The sequence below is a fragment of the Gasterosteus aculeatus genome, chromosome 13 (genome assembly GCF_964276395.1).
Source record: "Gasterosteus aculeatus chromosome 13, fGasAcu3.hap1.1, whole genome shotgun sequence".
Classification (NCBI taxonomy): Eukaryota; Metazoa; Chordata; class Actinopteri; order Perciformes; family Gasterosteidae; genus Gasterosteus; species Gasterosteus aculeatus.
In genome coordinates, this window is record NC_135701.1 from 14,159,648 (window position 1) to 14,178,147 (window position 18,500).

Here is an 18,500-nt window from a genome sequence, read left to right on the forward strand (position 1 = left end):
TGTCTTTCCCAGCGTAGTGTTTTAGGACAAGCCGCCGTGCAATTTGCACGGCAGCTTGTAATTATGACTTTCTCACTAAATCCGGGTCTGTTATTTTCACACAGACGGAGGCAGTGTGGTCTCTCGCCCTGAACAATGCTGGAGATATCAGCTGCTGCAGGATGGACTGCAGCTCAAGTTTATTTAAACAACGGAAACACACAAGTTGGGTTCCAACCGCACAGGAAACATTCACTTTTCTATATCTATTCCATTACAGTACTATTAATAATAAATAAATAATAAAATAATATTAATAATACATTGTTTTTTATTATTCTTATTATTTTTTATGCTTATTTTTTTTAAAATTTAAAATAAATGAATAAATAAAATAAAAATATATAATATTGAATAGGAAGGATTTTCCATTTTACTGTATTGCTCCATGCACAGAGCTCCCTCACACCGCTGCGTGGTGCGCTGGCCGGGTGGAGGGGAAGGACACATGGCGGTGAATGAAGTGTCGGTTTTCACCTCTGACTCCTCCCCTACGGACGAGCTGCGCTTTTCTTCCACTTGAACAACCAAGTAGTTTTTCAGGGCGCATTCCCCGGCAGCAATGTGGAGGGAAAGGGCGACGGCGTCCAGTTGAACGTTTTTATACACGTTTGTGATCCAGCTCTGTAGCTGCGGGGTTTTTTTTTGGAAGCGTTTTTAATTCGTTTTAAAACACCGATCGCTGGTTCTTCACAAGGAAAAAAAAAGAGTAAGCGAGCGAGAAGTGAGGAAAAAACTGCAGCCTGAACGTCTCGTGTGTGTGTGTTTTTTTTTTTTAGAAGAAGAAGAAGAAAAGAAAAAACGCGAACCATTGTTTCCTCACACATGGATACTAGGAGATGAAAGCGGACGTGGATCCGGCTGTTGAGTAAAAATCCTCTCGCTCGACTGGACTGTAGTTTGTGTGGTTTCCGGGGCTCTTGTAGCAGGAGGAGACGCTCCGCGCAACAAGGACGCGCGCACAGGGGGCCACAAGTTGTCCGCGCGCGCTGCGACGGAGACCAAAACTTTGCCAAGTTTTCTCCGCGCATCCGGTCGCCGACGCCAAACATCCATCAATATTTCGTAGCTGCGTCGTAACTTTAACTGTGGATTATTACCGCGAGGCTCGTCATGGACCGCAGGAGCACGTTCAGAGGATGATAAGGGTTTCTTCAGACATGAACTATTTCTTGTAGTTGGTTTCTTGCTGCAGCGACGCGTTTGGACTGCACTGATCTTTAAAAAAAAGTTAGTTTGTTTATTGCCAGCTGTTTTTTTTCCTTTTCTTTCTACCACCTCGAAAATTATCTATTCTGCAAAGATGCCACAGTTGAACGGAGGCGGTGGGGATGATTTGGGGGCCAACGATGAAATGATATCTTTCAAAGACGAAGGCGAGCAGGAGGAGAAGATATCGGAGAACGTGTCAGCGGACAGGGATTTGGATGATGTGAAGTCCTCCTTAGTGAACGAGTCCGAAAACAACAGCAGCTCGTCCGACTCGGAGGTAAGGACAGCCACGATGTGCAGACCGACTCAAAACACCATTTAATGCCGTTTCAAAGTGTTCATTAGTTTCTCCCCCCTCCGTGTGTGTGTGTGTGTGTGTGTGCGTGCGCGCTTTTCTCCCCCTTGTCAGCAAGCGGAGAGGCGCCCCCAAACCAGACCCGACTCAGAAAGTTACGAGAAAGCGAGAGACTACTTCAACGAAGGTAACGCATTCAACACGGTTCGGCCGTCGTGTCGTCGTCCCCCCCCCCCCTCGCTCCGTGTCTCCGTGCCCAACCCCCCGGCTTTTTTTCTCTCCCTCCCGCAGCCCTGAGGAGACAGCAAGATGGTGGCTTCTTTAAGAGTCCCCACTACCCCGGCTACCCGTTCCTCATGATCCCAGACCTCTCCAACCCCTACCTATCCAACGGGTCGCTGTCTCCGAGCGCAAGGACGGTGAGTGTCCGAGCAGATGTGTTTGCTCTTTGCTCTTTCTCCCCCTCCCTCCCCCCACACCACAATACCCCCCCCCCCCCCCTCTCTCTCTCTCGTTTCGATCGCGCTCTGCAAAAAAAACTTTGGCCGTGCGTAAAAGTTCCTTGTGCACTTCCAGACCGCCATATTCCCTCCGAGTGGCCTCTCAAGGAGTACTAACTACTTCTTTGTTCCTTTTTTTGGGGGGGGGGGGGGATGGGGTACATTTCTCCGTGCCAACCCCTCCTCGAAAGGAGTCGCGTTTGACTATATTTCATTCGGATCAAAGTTCACACCGATCACTTTTGGCTTTTTGAATGGTTTGTGGTCTCTGAATGTCGGAAATGCTGCAATACCCCTGCTGCACATTAGCTATGTATACATGTATAGTAGTAAACTTAAATCGGTGCCTTAACTTCCTCTAAAATGTGTTTTATAATTACAGCGCATTTTTAGGTTTGTCTTTCCTTTTGTGGTTGTGTTGACCTCTGACCTCAGGGAAAACTAAAGACAAGGAACATTGCGTGCCTTTGACCCGCTTTGCAAAAAAAATTCTGCAGAAAATTGTGTAAAAAGGTGTTCCTGTGGTCATATCCCCCGTGACAACAATGTAATACCTCACTTTGACACACATGGGGAGGCATTTCACTGCAATGTTCATGACAGCTGTCCAGAGAAACAAAAAGTCTAGATTTGTTGCTGACAGTTGTTGATGAGGAGTTCACATTCACCTCATTTGTCCAGGAAACTTTGTACTGCAGTTATTGTTGCATTGGTTTTATCCAGTATACACAATAGAACATGCCTTAACAGCATGTTAATAAGGCATAGAGACTGTATAATAATTACATTCTAGTTAGCGATGCTGCAAACATGACTAATTAATCCACATAAGAAAGGCAATGATTATAAAAAAAACCCCACTAAAGTCAAAGAATTTGTGATCAGTAATGAACACAACAATTTTAAACCAGCATTGCAATTTTTTAATCCATTTAAACGGCCGAATTTGGAAGAGTAACCTGTGAAACTATGCAAACTTTCTTGAAATAATCCCTGTTGGATAGCTGTGTTCGTCTGAGTTTGTCCCCCCGCCCGCCCCCAACCATGTCACACCCCCCCCCCCAAAAAACAAGTACTTTCGTTAAAGCCTGGCAGGCATCGGACTGAAAAGAACCCCCCACCCCCTTCCTTTTCTGTCTCCTTTTCACTGTTCCAGGCCCACTCCCTCCCTCTACCTTCCATTCAATTAGAAAGGCGTTAGTTGACCATTGTTATTCTGAGCAGTCTTGATGGCTTCATTGGAGGTCTCCATTGGGGCTCATTAACTAAAAGGCCGCTCTGCTCAGACAAGGTGATACATACCAGCGTGCAGATCGTCTATCTTGTTGCTTTTGGCCACCGGAGTCTCGTAGGAATCGTAGTAAGAGCTAAACATGCAGGAATGCTCCACAGTGTTTTGTTCTTTTTGTTAAGCACGGTTAGCATGAAACTTTGTTGGAGCTATTTGGTGAATTCAAGGAAGAATTTAAGTCTTAAGTCATTTTAGCGGCTTATTATGTAGCCTCTGCTTTGTCGTGTCTTGTTCCTCTGGTATGAAAGCCTCTCAATCCGCCTGTTTATGTCCAGCGAAGCAAAGTCGGAAAAAAATAAAAATAAAAGACGGTTTCCTTGTTACTTAAGACAAAGTGGCAAATAATTGTAGAGGATTTGAAATTCAGAGGTATAATCCCCCATATTAGAAAAAGAAAAGAATGAGGTCAATGGGGCAGAGTGAGCTGACGGTGTCAATCATCAGCGTGGCAGAAAACATGCAGGCGGACAATAGCTGGCATACTTAGCAGGCGTCTCGAGGTCCTCCGCGTTACTCATGGCTTAGTGGGAACGCACTGAATTTGATTGATGGGAGGTTCGGTTTAGCGCCATTTTAGACCTGCATTCCCAGCGTTTGGTGTGTTTACACGTTAACTCTGATATAGTTTAAGCATTTCTTATGCATCAACCTTCTGAGGAAAATGCTGATTGGCTGGCGGGATTAAAATGTGCCTGTAGGATAACCGAATATGTGTTGTAACCTCTCAAACGGCAACGCCCCTCTTTTATAGCGGGTGTCTCAAAAGTCCAATTGGCACTGACAGATTTATTATTTAGGTGTCATGTGGCTTGTGGCCCCTTTACTTCAGCTGGGTGTGACGCGTTTAAGTTATGGCTCTCTGGCAGATCATGTGACTAACACCAGGCCGCTTTTATTTCCGCGTTCCATTTATTTTCTTTTTTTTATAGCTGTGAGCGTCATGTATTTTGGTAATTAAGGATAGAACAACGCGTGTGAGGCATTCTGTTTACGTCTCCTCAGACCCGGCCATCATCTTTTTTTTTCTTCCCGCCCCCTTCTTGCTTCTTTCTCATAACGAAGCCATCTCAAGTAACGGATATATTCTGCACATATCAGCATTTTAAAAGAGCACACTGCTCAACAATATACACGAGATGTTGCTCAAGAGTCTCCCTGCAGTGATTCACCCTCTAATGTGCAACGCGATGACGGATTTGGGGCCCAAACTTTTTAAATTTGGATGTGGCAACCCTATCGTGAGCAATGAGAGACAGGCCTACATGGGATCAGCACAGAGTTCCCCTGGGGGCCAAGCATAACTGATTTAAAGCCTGCTCGGAGCTGACATTCTGCTGTAATCCACTGAGAGCCGAGGAGGAGGTTTTTATGTTTGCAGAGATGTTACACCAAACCCCCCCCCCCCCCCCCCCCCCCCCCCATCCCCGGACGGCCCGACGAATCCAGTTCATTGTTTGTCAATTCATTGATGTGATTATTGCTGCATTGTTCCCGTGGTGACAGACTAGTTGCCACATCTAATTGGCGAGCAAACACGGCGCTCGACGCCACCTATTGTCAGCTTCATCAGCAGTTTAAGATAACTCAGATAGCACATCGTCATCATCACCGTCACTGCGGAGTGAAATGCCTCTTGTGTGTGAGAGGTGGCACGTAAGCGAGAGCGAGGTTAGCCGCTCAAATATATCTTCATCAAATACGCAGTGGGACTCTCCAGCTCCGGGGCACGATTGTTGAAAAGAAAAATAGTTTGAGATATGAAGTGGGAGCCTGTATGAGTCTGAACATGTCTGCGGCCACGATTGCACGCCTCTCTGACTTCTTTCTTTCCATTTCTTTCTCCCGATTTCGGTGCTTGAATATGTTCGCACAAAGAAAAAGTCAACACAGACATTGTCCCTGTGGATAAAGGGGCCTCTCCCTGCATAAGCAAACGCTGTTTGTGCCGAGGTGTCTTTTCATCAGGTGGCTCGCTTGGCGTTGGGCTCACCTTGCACGTGTGTGTGTGTGTGTGTGCACGCATGCATCCATGTGGCGGCCTTGTGTGTGTAAAGTCTGAGTGGTGGGGGGAGGGGGAGGGAGGGGGCGGGTTGTTCAGGTGAGGCTGTGTGGATATTTTGCAACAGAGGGAACAGTGTGCAACGGGCTCACGTCGGACAACCCTCAGTGTTATATTCCTGGATGTTAGTGCACAAATATTTTTTCAACCAAGCGCTGTGTCAACAGACTGAACATTTCTGACTAGGTTTTTTTAAAGTTTAAAAAAAATGTTTTTTCCTTTAAAGGCAAACACATCTGCATAAATCCAGTGGCCCTGTACAATTAAAAACAGGTCACAAAGAAAAGCCCCCGCAGCTTTGTGTAACTTCTCTAATGAACTCGGTGCTACGTCTTGAGAAAATTAAACGAGACATTTTGAAATATTCATTTAGTTTGAGGTGTTTGGACTGATGTCGCTGGTACATTTCAAATGAGAGGCATTTGAATGGAAAATTGTTGCATATTTTTAACAATTGCGTGTTTTAGTCACTTTGATCACTAATCACTTTGAATAAAATAAATTGAAACCTGTGCAAGATCAGAATATTGCTTTAGTGGATCCACAAATAACCTACAGGAGCATCTTATTTTTTAAACGGAGGCTGCTCACATTGACTTCCTAACATCCCATGTATAGATCTGCGTGAAATGGTGTCAGTCCTGGTTCTGCATCCTTCCCTCTCTGGTCTCTGTGGAAAGCATGAGCTGGCGTCAATTCCTCCCACTACCCCTTCCTCTGCTGGTTCACTACCTAAACCCGCCCGCCCGACATTAGAAATTCTGTTTATAGAGCTCTCTGGCTTCTCGATCGCGGGGCCCATCAGGAGCCTCTCAGCACCCTTTGAGAAAAGGATAAGCAACATCTCCCCTCTCCAGCCCCAGACGCCCCATGTTCAGTGACATCAATGAATCCTTTTGATGTGCCAACATGAATATGTGTGCAAATGTGTTTTTATCAATTCATGTGTTTTTCCCGTTCACCACGTCAGGCCACAGCTACAGTGCGGTTTGGTTACATTGCTTTCCCCTGTGTGGATTTAAGCAAACTCGTATTGAGAGTACTCAATATCCAAAAGGTGAACATAGACTCCACCTGAATTAAATCCAAAAGCGGTGCTTTTTCCTTTTGGCTTTAAAAACCAGGAGATTGGGGGAGTTGGTGTGGAAGCAATGGAAATACAAAGCGTGCTATCGCCACTCCTTCACAGCTGCTCACTATCAAAAAAAGTACAACTTTTTTTTTGCCACAAATTGAAGCTCTGGGAGATGTGGGAGTGTCACATGAATACCAGCGTGGTCGTGTCTGTTCTGAGGTCTTAACATGGCGTTCGCAGGGGGGGGGCCTCTGGATTTTTCTGGAGAGCAGTCAGACTCTCCTCAGGTGACCACAGCCCTGAAACTATTTGTGGTAAAAACCATCCCCCCCGACCATAGAATCATTTTCTCACTGACTCATCCAGTATAATCCTGTTTATCCAAATGTGGGCCTGTTGTAGCCTTTCCCGTTTTTATGTCTGGTCAGCATATCATGCGGTTTTAATATATTATGATGTTTCGGTCTGTTAGTCGGACTATCGGGCTATTTGGAGACATTATGGCAACATCCAGTGATCATATTGTTCTATTGACTAATTCTTTAATAATTTTGGCTGTTAAATAGCTGTAAGATATATCGACTATAGCGATGCATTCACATGGCTTGTTTTGTCTTACCAAAAGTCAGTCATGGCCTATATAGTGTAAAAAACAACAACAGCGTAACATAATTGTTAATCGAAAAGTTACTAATCAATTTTCTGTCAATCAATTTTACCCTTCTAAAAGGCAATGTTTAAATAATCCCATCAGATGAACTGATACTCTAAACAGTCCCCATCCAACTGATAGGCGGGTGTGGGGGGGCCGTCCCACATAAAGTGTACGGAGCCGTCTCGTAGCCATAACCATTACTGTTTAGCACACATAAAGAAATGTTTTCCTTCTGTAATTGTACCTTAAACGCTTGACTCCATGCTAATAAAACGTGATTGGACAGCAGGAAGAAAAAGGAAAAAGCTCTAAACAGGGTTTCATCAGTCTGGTATTCCAAGCAGCTGTTTTCAGTTTAAGCACTGCAGGCAGCAGGATAGAGAGGGGGGAGCGGTGTGAGGGTGGAGGGGGGTGGATGGGGGGGCAGTCAGGAGGAGAGATTGTTGATGAGATGTGGTGGTGGGAGCTTAAACCGGGGCAGATACGGGTCCTGCTATCCCTTTGCCTGTTATCCCGAGGTGGGCCGGGTTCCAGACCTTGAGGCACTCACTTATCTGAGGGATCCTGTCTCCCACAGAGCGCAGTTTCTCCTCCGCGGACCACAATGCTTTGCCATTGCCTCACAGTCACAGACCAATCAGCAAACAGCAGGAGGCGATCAGATCATGCACATGTTGCATCAGCGCTGCTAAGATTTCCATCACGCTTCACTTCTGTTCGCCTACAGATCTGCCCCCCCCCCCCCCTTGCAGCGGGTCTGCTAAAGGCCGTGTCACACAGTATGTGCCTGGTTTCATACTAAATTAAGAAGTGAATGGATATCCGTCCAGGATGAGGTTAGGTGAAGATGAGCAGAGCAGCTGTTCTTCTGGTCGAGGTAGTAAATCAGTTTGGCTGCTTCCCACTGAGTCTGTCGCTGTAATGGTGAATTAAAGGCCGGACTGCGGGGATGGGGGGGAGTTGGGGGGAGTTGGGGTGGGGGGCTCACGTCCTGTGACGGACGCACGTCACGTCAACACTTTGCACCTGTGTAAGCACGCGACCTACCGCACGTAGAACTCAACCCCTCTCTGGTTGCTTTGGGTGGTCTGAATGGATGTACATTATTATAATCTCTACGTCGCGGCATCAATCTGTTTTCTGCACAAAAATAGAGATTAAAACCTGCACATCCTGTAAATTAACAGCTGTGACTGATGGCGTAACCGACATCTGTAATACGAATTTATCTGTGGCTCGAAAAACACACAAGTAATGGATTGTATGTTTGACTACATAAATCTCAAACGGAGCCACAGGGAACGTTCCACGTTTGAATACATTTATGTAACCGGGACACATGCTGCTATTGGGTTACTATCACTAACTTATTGTGTGAAATACGAGCGGAAGAAATGAGCCATTCTACGCCAACATTTTACTATTGTGTTAGTTAATTCTCTTTCTCCTGTATAAAATCACAAAAAGTATAGATCTGAATTTCATAGGCCGCAAAATCATAATTTACCTAATTGTAGATAATATGTTTGTTTGTTAAATAACCAACTAGTTGCCATGGCGTCATGAGTTTTTTTTTTTCTTCATTCTTATTAACCATTTTCAGATCAGATTCAATTATTTTGGGTCAGGCATTATTATAATATATGAATGAAACAATCATTAATTGTTCATGAAATATCATACAATTCATACTAATATTGATAAGAAGGTAACCTTTGGGTGCCCCGTGCTTTCCCCAGTTACCCTCCTAAACCAATTGTACTGGTTAAGAAGTCACAATGTTCTGTGGAGCCACAAATTCAATTAAAGCCGAGCAAAGACACAAGTCATCCAAAATGTGTAGTCTCCTTATCTGCAACCAGACTTGTGGATCCTGTTAGTGTAAACTAGCAGCAGAAAAACATCTGACATTTGACATTGGCCACACAATATCACCCTTTTCTGACCTTATCTGCTCAATTTAAAATGATGAGGTAATGTAATGGGGATCACATATGAGTAATGGCGGTTTCAGCCCTTGTGTTCCTCAGACACAAGACACTCTGTTGCTAAAAAAGGGATTCCCCCTGTGCCTCCCTTTAGATGATCAGCACCACTTGCTCGGCGATTTAATCATTGGACATACTCAGGTTGGCCTCCCCTTCTATAAAATGCGTACTAGCATGAGAGGAATCTTGTGTCGGGTGGCGATGGACGTAGGAGGGATGGACGGCAGTTCCACATCCTCCGCCGACATAATCCTTCTCCCATTTACACGGCAAAATACCAGATCCCCCACACATGTGACTGACTTATTCGCTTCAAATATAGAGCAGCAACATGAGGGAAGAAAAAAAAATCGAAAAGATCTAATCAGCCCTATATGACGTGGAGTAGGCCAAGGAGCCCTTTTGTTTGATTCGTACATGGGTTGGAGGGGCTGGCTATTGGAAATCCCTGAAGCAGGCTTTAGGGGCAGGTCTGATTCTCGTGTGAAATGGGGAGGCTCTATAGCTCTCGGCTGACTTGACTGGGGCTGTATGGGTGTGTTGGCAGGGGGAGCGCCGGTCATGAATAGGGTCTTTGACTACCTCAGACTTGCCCTGAAAGGCAGGACAAAGACCCTAGGGCAACGGCTTAGAGCCTCACAGCTGAGCTACAGAATGCTTGGCCCAGGCTTCCTCCCTTCTTGCCTGATTTAAATACTACAGTGGCTTTCAGCATTCTGGCGACGGAGGCTCGCATTCAGCGCCGCACATTTACCATCAACTTTTCTCTCTGTTTTTGTTTACAGTACACCAACGGCAGAACTGTTTACGTAATCCTTTGTGTAGAATCCTTCAGAGGTGCTGGTGAATATGCATCAGTGACTCTCTTAAAACCCGCCCGAAGATTAGCTTCATGTTGTTCGTATTAAGGAGAATCTATTTGGATGAAGACTAACCGCTGGCATATGTGTGCATCCGCTCTAATCACAACTCGGAGACGCTAATCAGGGACACTTTTCTGCTTATCTTTGTGCAAGGCGGAGATGTTGGCGAGTAAACAAGGACGAAACTCGGTGCACACACCTCTTAATTGCTTGATTATTTTCGACGGATCCGCTCGACTCGTCAGCGTCGACATTTGCAGAGGCGGAATAAAAAGCCATAAATCTTTTCTGCGGAGTTAATGGGGTTATTTGAGTCCTGTCCAGACACTCTCTCCCCACAGAGTGTCTAGTTTCAGATGTCACTCAGAGCTTTGTTTGCCCCCCAGGGTGAAGGGTTAGAGGTCAAGGTTCAGGGCCAGTTGGCTGAGTGGCCACAAAAGCCCGGTCTTCCCCACGGCACATCCGATCCCTCCTTCCACACCAGCCTGCAGCTACAATGAAGGGATCAGTTTGCAACATTCGTCCTTTCTTAAACTAATATGAAATAAAATTTGACTTATGTCGAGAGTTAGATTATAGGCTTTATTCCTCACAGCGAGGTCACAATAAAAGTGTATTTTCTTTACTGCTCCAACATTTCTACTCAGTGGAAAGTTGTGTAATTATTCAGTTACAGTTTTGGGAATTGTGCATTTAGTGCCCGGCTACTGTGTAAGCCCACGATCACCGTAGAACAAATTCTTTAATCACTGTTAGTTGCATGTTTTATGAATGTATGTTTCTGAGATTTCTGCACGGACCTTTACTCCGTCTGCTTCTGGCAAATTTAACAATCAAGAATGACACCTCAGCAAAATTTCACACCAAAAAAAGGGTTCTGTTTCTTTGTTTCAAACACCTCTAAAAACCCAACCTCATCGGCCCCCCACCCAAAAACTCAACCCCCCCCCACCACCACCCATCACCACCACCCAAACATGTCCTCTAGCCAGGTTTATTATGCCGTTTCACGCAGACCAAAATTGCAGCTGCATGGAGAACAATCTGGAGCACATTAGCCCAGGCGCTGTGATTTATAAATTGTTTCTCAGGCCATAAATCCCTGCTGTAATTGTGCACAAGCACCCCACTCTTTCTCCAGTAACTCCCCCTTCATTCTCTCTCTCGTTCTCTTTCTCCCTCAGTCTCTCCCTCTTTCTCTGCAGAGCAGCTTGGGTTAATACTAATTGTTTGCAGAAGTGTGCAGTTTGGATTGAGTGGGAGTTTGTTGCATTGTGGTGCAGATTTCGATCTCGCAGAAACGGCTCTTTTTGAAAGATAAACTTTTCCTGTTTTATTTTTTTCACGCCATCCGTAAACCTCTTCTGTCATGTGGTGTGAGCTTAGCGTCCAGAATGGGATGTGAGCATTTTGTCTTCTGCTCCATGTAGCTGTGGTTCATGCTCCGCATTCCTGAATACTGTGTAATTGTGAGGGGCCTCTCCTAAACTCTGTCCCTGGAAATTTGATATTTACAGCAGGCCCCGATCGTAATCACCTTGCCGTTCTCATTAGATTGTATTGAAATGGAAAGATAGCAGCAGCTGTATATGTTGTTTTAAATAGCCAATGTCCAGCTTTTCAGTTCTCAGTGGTCTTGTTAATGTTTTTTTAACTTTTAAAAGGGAAACAGCTCATATGAATCAATGTTGGCTCCTCTAAAGCATCTCACAAAATGTGTTAAAAGTATTTTGTATTATAATATCGCAACTCCTTTACAACCCCCAAAAACATATACGTCCTTAGTGAAATTGTATTTACGACGTGTAGAACAATCCCAGGATGTGAACAGGAATTTAATTTACAGCCAAACCTCATGATAAGCCTTATCTATAATCTGATCATCTTTATTTAGCACTCGCATGGGAATTAAGTCTGCAGATTGCAGGGAATGACTTTTACAAATGTGTCAAGGTGTAAAAAGTTTTACGGTGTAAAAAGATTTGGCGACATTCCAGACCTCCCTGCAGTCTGCTGACAATACACATTGCTAATCCTGGATATTATCACGGCACTGAGTAGTGCGCTTGGTTGCACAAGGCGTTTCTTTTCTTTATGTCAAATGAGATGTTCTGAACCCCAAATATGTTGTTGTCGTTGTTCTTCGTCTGATTTATTTGGATAGAAGAAAGAAAAAAAATACTGATTTTGCTTCTTGAACATTTTATTCAGCTGAAACTACGGTCGACGTGTATAGAAGACATTCTTTGTCTCTAAACGTCTACATAAACAATGTTGTTTCATTTTCAAACAGTCAGTTTCTGTGTCCCTTGCAGGACGGGGCCGAGCGGCGAGGCATACCTGTGGCATGTGAATGAGTGTGCATGTTTGGGTTGGACAGAGGGGGAAGGGCGGGCGGAGAGGAGACGCAGGGTAGAGTGAGTGGAGTTAGCGTCGGGGTGATGGGGATGTCAGGTAGTAAAAAGTGAGATGAGGCAGGGCCCCGGAGTCTGCGGGGGCCTGCAGATTTGCGCCTGCACTCGGCGAGGAAATACAGGACGCATCTGCAGGCAGCTGTGTGTGTGTGTGTATGTGTCGGGGGGGGGCTTCTGCTCAGGGCAGGGGGTTGGGGGTGTGGAGCTGGGTGGTAGTGTTGGGTGGTGGTGGTGCAGAGAGAGGAGGAGGAGGGGTGGTGGACTTGCGGAGTGAACACAATCAGCCCTCTGTTTTCATAAGACTTGTGGTATGTGAGAGCAGAAACAAATGTGTTTAATTTAGGAGCCTTTTTTTTTCTTCGCCCTCTTTCCTTCTCCACCAAACCCACTTATGCCCACCTCTGTCTTTCAAAACCGCCTTTTCCCCTTCAGGATGCCTCATCTGCCAATGTCTGCTGCTCTGAGGAAGTTTGAAACAAGAAACAATCACCCACTGTGCCCTGTCAGAAAAAAACAAACAACAACAAACTTTCAGACACACTTTTAGCAGACACACACAAATTTAAGCTTTCTAAATATTTATCTGCAGTTTCTAGAAAAAGAAAAGAAAAGTTTAAAAAAACGCATATATATATATATATGTTTTTGCAGCGAGTTTGCTGTGGTTACTGTGCTGTGGTATTTGTCCTGTGCTGCGTGCCTGCAGGGATTATTGCCTCCTAAAGGCCTTGGCATGAAACGCTGTGTTACATCGGTAACCAATGCTGTCTCCACTCAATTTGTGTTCGCTCATAAAGGAAAAATGCAGGTCTCACTTCTGTGTCATTGCCGTAAACTTGGACGCAAACACACCTACACTCAGACCCACACACACGCATTTCATCGAGCTTTGCTGTAAACATCCAGCCAACCTCTGGTAACCACCTTGTGTTCTGGAGTTAATTACCCAGATGTTTACGGCCGTGAATTTCAATGAAACGAGGCTACTCCCCAAACGATAATGAAGTGGTGTTCCTGTGTGACTGGACAAACAATGCCACAGGACATAGAATCTGTGACATTTGAGGTGTAGCCTGCCTCGACATCGGATCACAGTGACATTAAGCGTGAGCATTCTGTGCCCATTAAAGGCAGATCTCCCAGGTACGGAAACCACATAACTCACTGCACGTAATTGACTTGAATAGCTTCGCAGCCTCCTCTCAGTCTTTATGAGATGGCCTTACGCTTACCAGATGCATAATTATTTTCTCGTGTGTCTAATTATGCAGTGAGTTTTATATGACTCGCAGTTGTGCCGTGTAACAGTTACTCAGTTATTCCTACGTTTAACCTCAGCGAGGCTGGACTGTTCCCTCGCCCGATTTGAAGGAGCTGAAAGTGTGCGAGACAGAATGAGTAGAACAATAGCGGCTTCGTTTGGAGACTCACATGAGCTCTAAAGTCGTGGATACAGGAAGCAATAACTCAGGATCATGTCATGCACTAGGAAGAAGAAAAAAAAAGCTGAAACAAATAATTAGTGTTGCAAAAAGGCAAACTGCTGCTGAAGTCACAGCAGACTCATGGGGCAGAGTATTAAAGAAGCTCTTTTTGGGTGTGGGGGGGGGTTATCTTGGCCTTGGGTCGTGTTAATGCTCCTTTATTACTGAAACAGCAGTAAATTCACGCCCAGGACTTTTCTAATAAACCCAGTTTGCTGGCCACCTTGGCCTTGTACAGAACATGCATGATGCGGTCATGTGACACCCTTTGCTCGTTGAGTTTTTTAAAGATTGAGTATTGGAAAAAGTTTCCAGTAAATCTACACAGTAACAGCTAACAAGAATATAATTCCTACAATGAATCAACGACATACACAGTTTCTTCTCAGTGTCTTTCAGGGGCTACTGATATCCCATCCATGCTACACATAGACCACATATTTGGAGCTGCAGGCCGAGTGTGTGACCATCTTGGAAATCTTGGAAAAACCTTGTCGTTGTGTTGTTAGGACCTCCCTCGCGCTGCCTCCCCTCTTCACTCTCCTCTCTCCCTCTTTGCACTAATAGTTCTTTTGTGTACAAGAGCATGTTAAGAGGCCAATGAGCCTGGCCTTAATAGGCCACGTTGCCATAGAAACCCCAGCACTCTGGATGTCTGACCTTTGACCCAGTTTTTTTTACTAGCTGTGAATAAGAGTGCAGGACGACCAACCGGGTCACAATGGAGGCCCAGCAAACCGAGGGAGTGCCCCTGTCATAGTCACTTAACTTCATTCCTCTATGGGCTAATGGACACTTCAAATGTTGTAGCCGTTAGCGGTACGGCGTCTCCACTGCAGGACCAAAAACTTGTCAGGCCCAATTTGATGTAAAGAAACTTTAAATTGACATGTTCCTGATGTGGTTTTTATTCACACATCAGAAATCCAGGTCGTCTTTTTTTATGTTACTATTTGATTACTATAATGTTCCACCAATTACACACCCACCAAGACACATAGTAAGGAGTTTATTTCTATTTGTACCTTCTCTTAAGATTCAATTAATAACTTCCTCCCTGTCTTATCTACTTACTTCATAGTGGACCGGATAATAGGACATGGTCCCCATTCAGAAAAATCTGCAGCGGCACAGTAGTGCATTGTGGGTCCGACCAGCTGAGCTGCTTGTCGTTTCCCCATCAATTACACACTAATTAGCACAATGACTGCCGAAGTTTGCTTAAGAATTGTCAATGTAATTGCCTCTAATGTTGGTAAACAATGATTCTTAATGCAAACTCTGAGACAAGGCGGGGGCTACTTATCCCGTCGCCTTTGTTGTAGGAGCTTTAATTGTGTTTCATGCATAGATCAGGTTGAGGTGTCAATGGCCCTGCAGGAGCAGGTGATATAAGTAGAGCAAACCGGGGAGGGACTGTTGTGCAGGGGGCCTGACAGGGCCATTGTCTGAAGTTGCTGTTCATATGGGCAAGGGACGGTAATTAACACCTCAGCCGAACAGCAAGCTGTGCGGCCCATTTGTTTTCTGTTGGGGGGTAAAAGAAAACAATGGGGAGGGGGTCTCTCCACACAGTAGGTGATTGACATTATCTGCCGGAGCGATCTGTCGAGGCATTCCTGCCTGCTCTGCTATTCAACACAAGCCAGGCCGGGCCATTTCACAAGCGTCTGAGCGGCCACTTTATACATATTGACTCTTTTATTTGTTGTTTGACTTACTCGGACTGTTTGCTTTCGACTTGTTGAGTTGACGCAATTCAGCATGAGATGCAATAACATATCGTTGGTTTGAGATGGGAATCTTTAATATGCATATCCGCTGTTTTCCAGAATCAAGAAAAAGTTTAAAGCACATTCTTTTGTAGTTTTTTACTTGTAATGTAATTCCACGGTAATATTATTTTTTGGATTTTGCGGGCCCTGAAGTCGACAGACAGTAGCTAAAGTTTGGGATTTTTTTTTTTTCAGTCCCCTTGGCAGAGCGTCTGACTTAGTTTGAAAGCGAATGTCCAGACATTCGCTTTCAAGAGGCATCTGAGAAGAGGCAGATGCCTCCTCTCCGTGCTCTGATGTTGGCCCGCAGTACAGCACCACACACACTTCAGAGATGACAAAGAACTCTTGGCTGTGTTTTCCTTCGCTCTGTGAGAGCGATGTAACAATTAGAACCCAGCTCTGGCAGGCAACGTGCCCCAGAGCATATGTTGTATTCTCTCTGTTCAAAAAACCAAAGGGCTCCAGTGCAGCCTTTTTGGAAAATTTCAGTGGCATCGCTGCCACCTTTGTTGCATCTGGGTCCCCGTAAAAGTAGCACATTCTACTGATGTCTATTCTGAGTGTTGGAGGCAGCAAGGAGGGCTGGAAGACAATTAGAGAGCTGTGAAAATGGATCAGCTAAACTTCACTTTAGTCACACATTTCTTTCAGTAGTCTGTCCGAGTATTTACCAGAGCTTCCAGCTCCCGCGACGAAACCGACGTTGCTATGCACCCGGCCATATGTGCGGATTAGTTTCTTCTAAAATAAGGGCACGTGTAAAGCGTCGCTAAATGTCCTGCAGTAGCATTAACGATAGTGTATCTCCTGCCTTGACCTTTTTTTGTTGTTTTTTACAACCATTTAATATCACGCGTCCAAACCATTTGAATCATTCATTTGGCGGTCATTCGTTTGTCCATACCTTTTTTTTCTTACTCTTCCCTTGTGGTCTCACTGAGAATTTCTTTGCTGAGAAACATGGCCCACAAGCCTTTTGTTTCCCCTGAAACAACTCACAGACCCAAACACACCCTTCCCCCCCCCCCCTCTCTCTCCCTCTCTCCCCCTCTCATGTGTCGGTGGGCTGGAGCTAATGTGACAGTGTGCGGATGGCATTACCTGCTGGGATGTTTCAGCGTTAGTGTGTGAACAGTTGCTCCATAAGGGCATGCTGGCAATTAAAAGAAAAGTTTAAAAAAGAATAAGCAAAAGTGCCCGTGGGCATATTCCTCGGTCCTGGCAGAAGCTGTCAAATGAGGGATGGATTGGGTGGGAGAGCCCGGGTGGGCACGGCAGGGCAGGACCAAACGCTCACAATAGCGCAGGTTTCACTGGTGGAAGGACTCATGATTGACATAGATTAGACAGAGAAAACTGCATTGTTTTCAGATTTTTTTTTTTCCCCCTTTTCCTCCGGAGAGCGGCATTCATTAGGCGCCGTGCACACAGCAGAGTAAAGTTTCAATAGCAGCCTCAAAAGCAACTGCCTCCTGACAGTTGTATGGACTTGGGCCCATTAGTTGGGAACTTAGGATTCAGCCTTGAGCAGTATAGTGAAAACGAGAGAGGGCTGATGTCAACTCCAAGAATTTCCCCCCTTTTTCGAAGGGAAAAAGGGTCCCCCCCCTCTTCCCCCCCCGTCCGCCTCGGTCTCTGTTGGACCCCAGCTGTCAGGAAACAATACCCTGTGCCTGCTCCGACAAACTCATTCCTGAAAATGTTTTTTTTTCCCTCCTCTCCCCCCCCCACCCCCCCTCCTCCTGTTATAATGTCTTTTCCATTTTTAAACCACGGCCATCCAAGCTTCCTTCCTCCCTGCAAACCCTGAGTGATGAATGAAGTTTTAAAAATCAGAACCTGAACGCACGACTCCTCCGGTCCACTCGTTCCTCATCGTTCATCCTGCGACTGCTTAATGCGAGCACACAACGCTTTGGATGAATTCTTTAAACTGCTTTTTGTCGCTCATTTTTAAAATGCCTGATGCTATTTATTGTCTTCTGCGTTCGTCAGATGTTTGCTGTGGGCGGACACCAAACTGTTGAGCGCAATGCTATTTAAATAAAAATCACAGTTTACACTGTAGAACAGAAATAGAGGACGCATGAGAAGATTGTGTAATTGCAACGTCCAGACAGAATGTAAAACCCATGAAATGTTCCCGGCCTCGAAAGGCCTCTTTAATAATGTGCTATGATACCGTTATGTCTCTGCGCTACATGGGTCTAGATCAGCTACACCGAGTCTATGATACATTAAACCCTGTTAATTAATTTGAAATCGTACCAGTGCACTGAGAAAAGCCTCATGCATGACAAGCCGCTGTGTCCGGTATTTAAACTGATTCATAAACCAGATGGTTGAGCAGCGCTTTTTTTTGGAGCTCTGGCTCCATGCTATCTCCATTGCTGGAGGAGGAAAGTAAATGCAGAGCTTGTTGTATGAAGCAATAAATCCTAAAACCCCTCCGCGGGTGCACGTGCTGCAGCGGAGCAGCGGCGACGGAGCGACCGTCGGCACTACGGTGCAGGAAATCTTTGTTTTGCGAAGAAAAAAGCAAACACTTACACAACCCCTTTTGTGATAACTTTTTGATACATGCGTGTAAAGTAGTGATGCTGAATGCAGGAGGGACCGCCCCCCCCCACCCACCGGGGTCAAAAGGCCAAACCAATGGAGACGGCAGTGAGCTCGGAGTCTGCAGCTCAACCTCTGTGTGCCGCTCTGTAAACGGGGCTTCCTTCCAGCTGTCTCTTCCCACCCCCTCAGCGATGGGCGCACACAGCTGGGCTCTTGTTTTTCCTTGACAAACGGCAATTTCACAGTCCTCCACCAGTCCGTTGTGTTCACATCGCTCTCCCCGCT

General features: G+C 45.5%; 1 protein-coding gene across 4 annotated transcripts in view; it reads left to right on the plus strand.

Moving 5' to 3' along the window:
* The first annotated feature begins 514 nt into the window (after positions 1 to 514).
* tcf7l1b (transcription factor 7 like 1b) overlaps positions 515 to 18,500 on the plus strand; it is a 29,871-nt gene continuing 11,885 nt past the window's right edge. For all 4 annotated transcript variants that reach the window (XM_078086843.1, XM_078086844.1, XM_078086845.1 and 1 more), the window contains exons 1-3: positions 515 to 1,528; positions 1,661 to 1,733; positions 1,838 to 1,965. In XM_078086843.1, the coding sequence (XP_077942969.1) occupies positions 1,343 to 1,528; positions 1,661 to 1,733; positions 1,838 to 1,965 (387 nt within the window). In that variant the 5' untranslated portion in view covers positions 515 to 1,342. The remainder of the gene's footprint in view (positions 1,529 to 1,660; positions 1,734 to 1,837; positions 1,966 to 18,500) is intronic.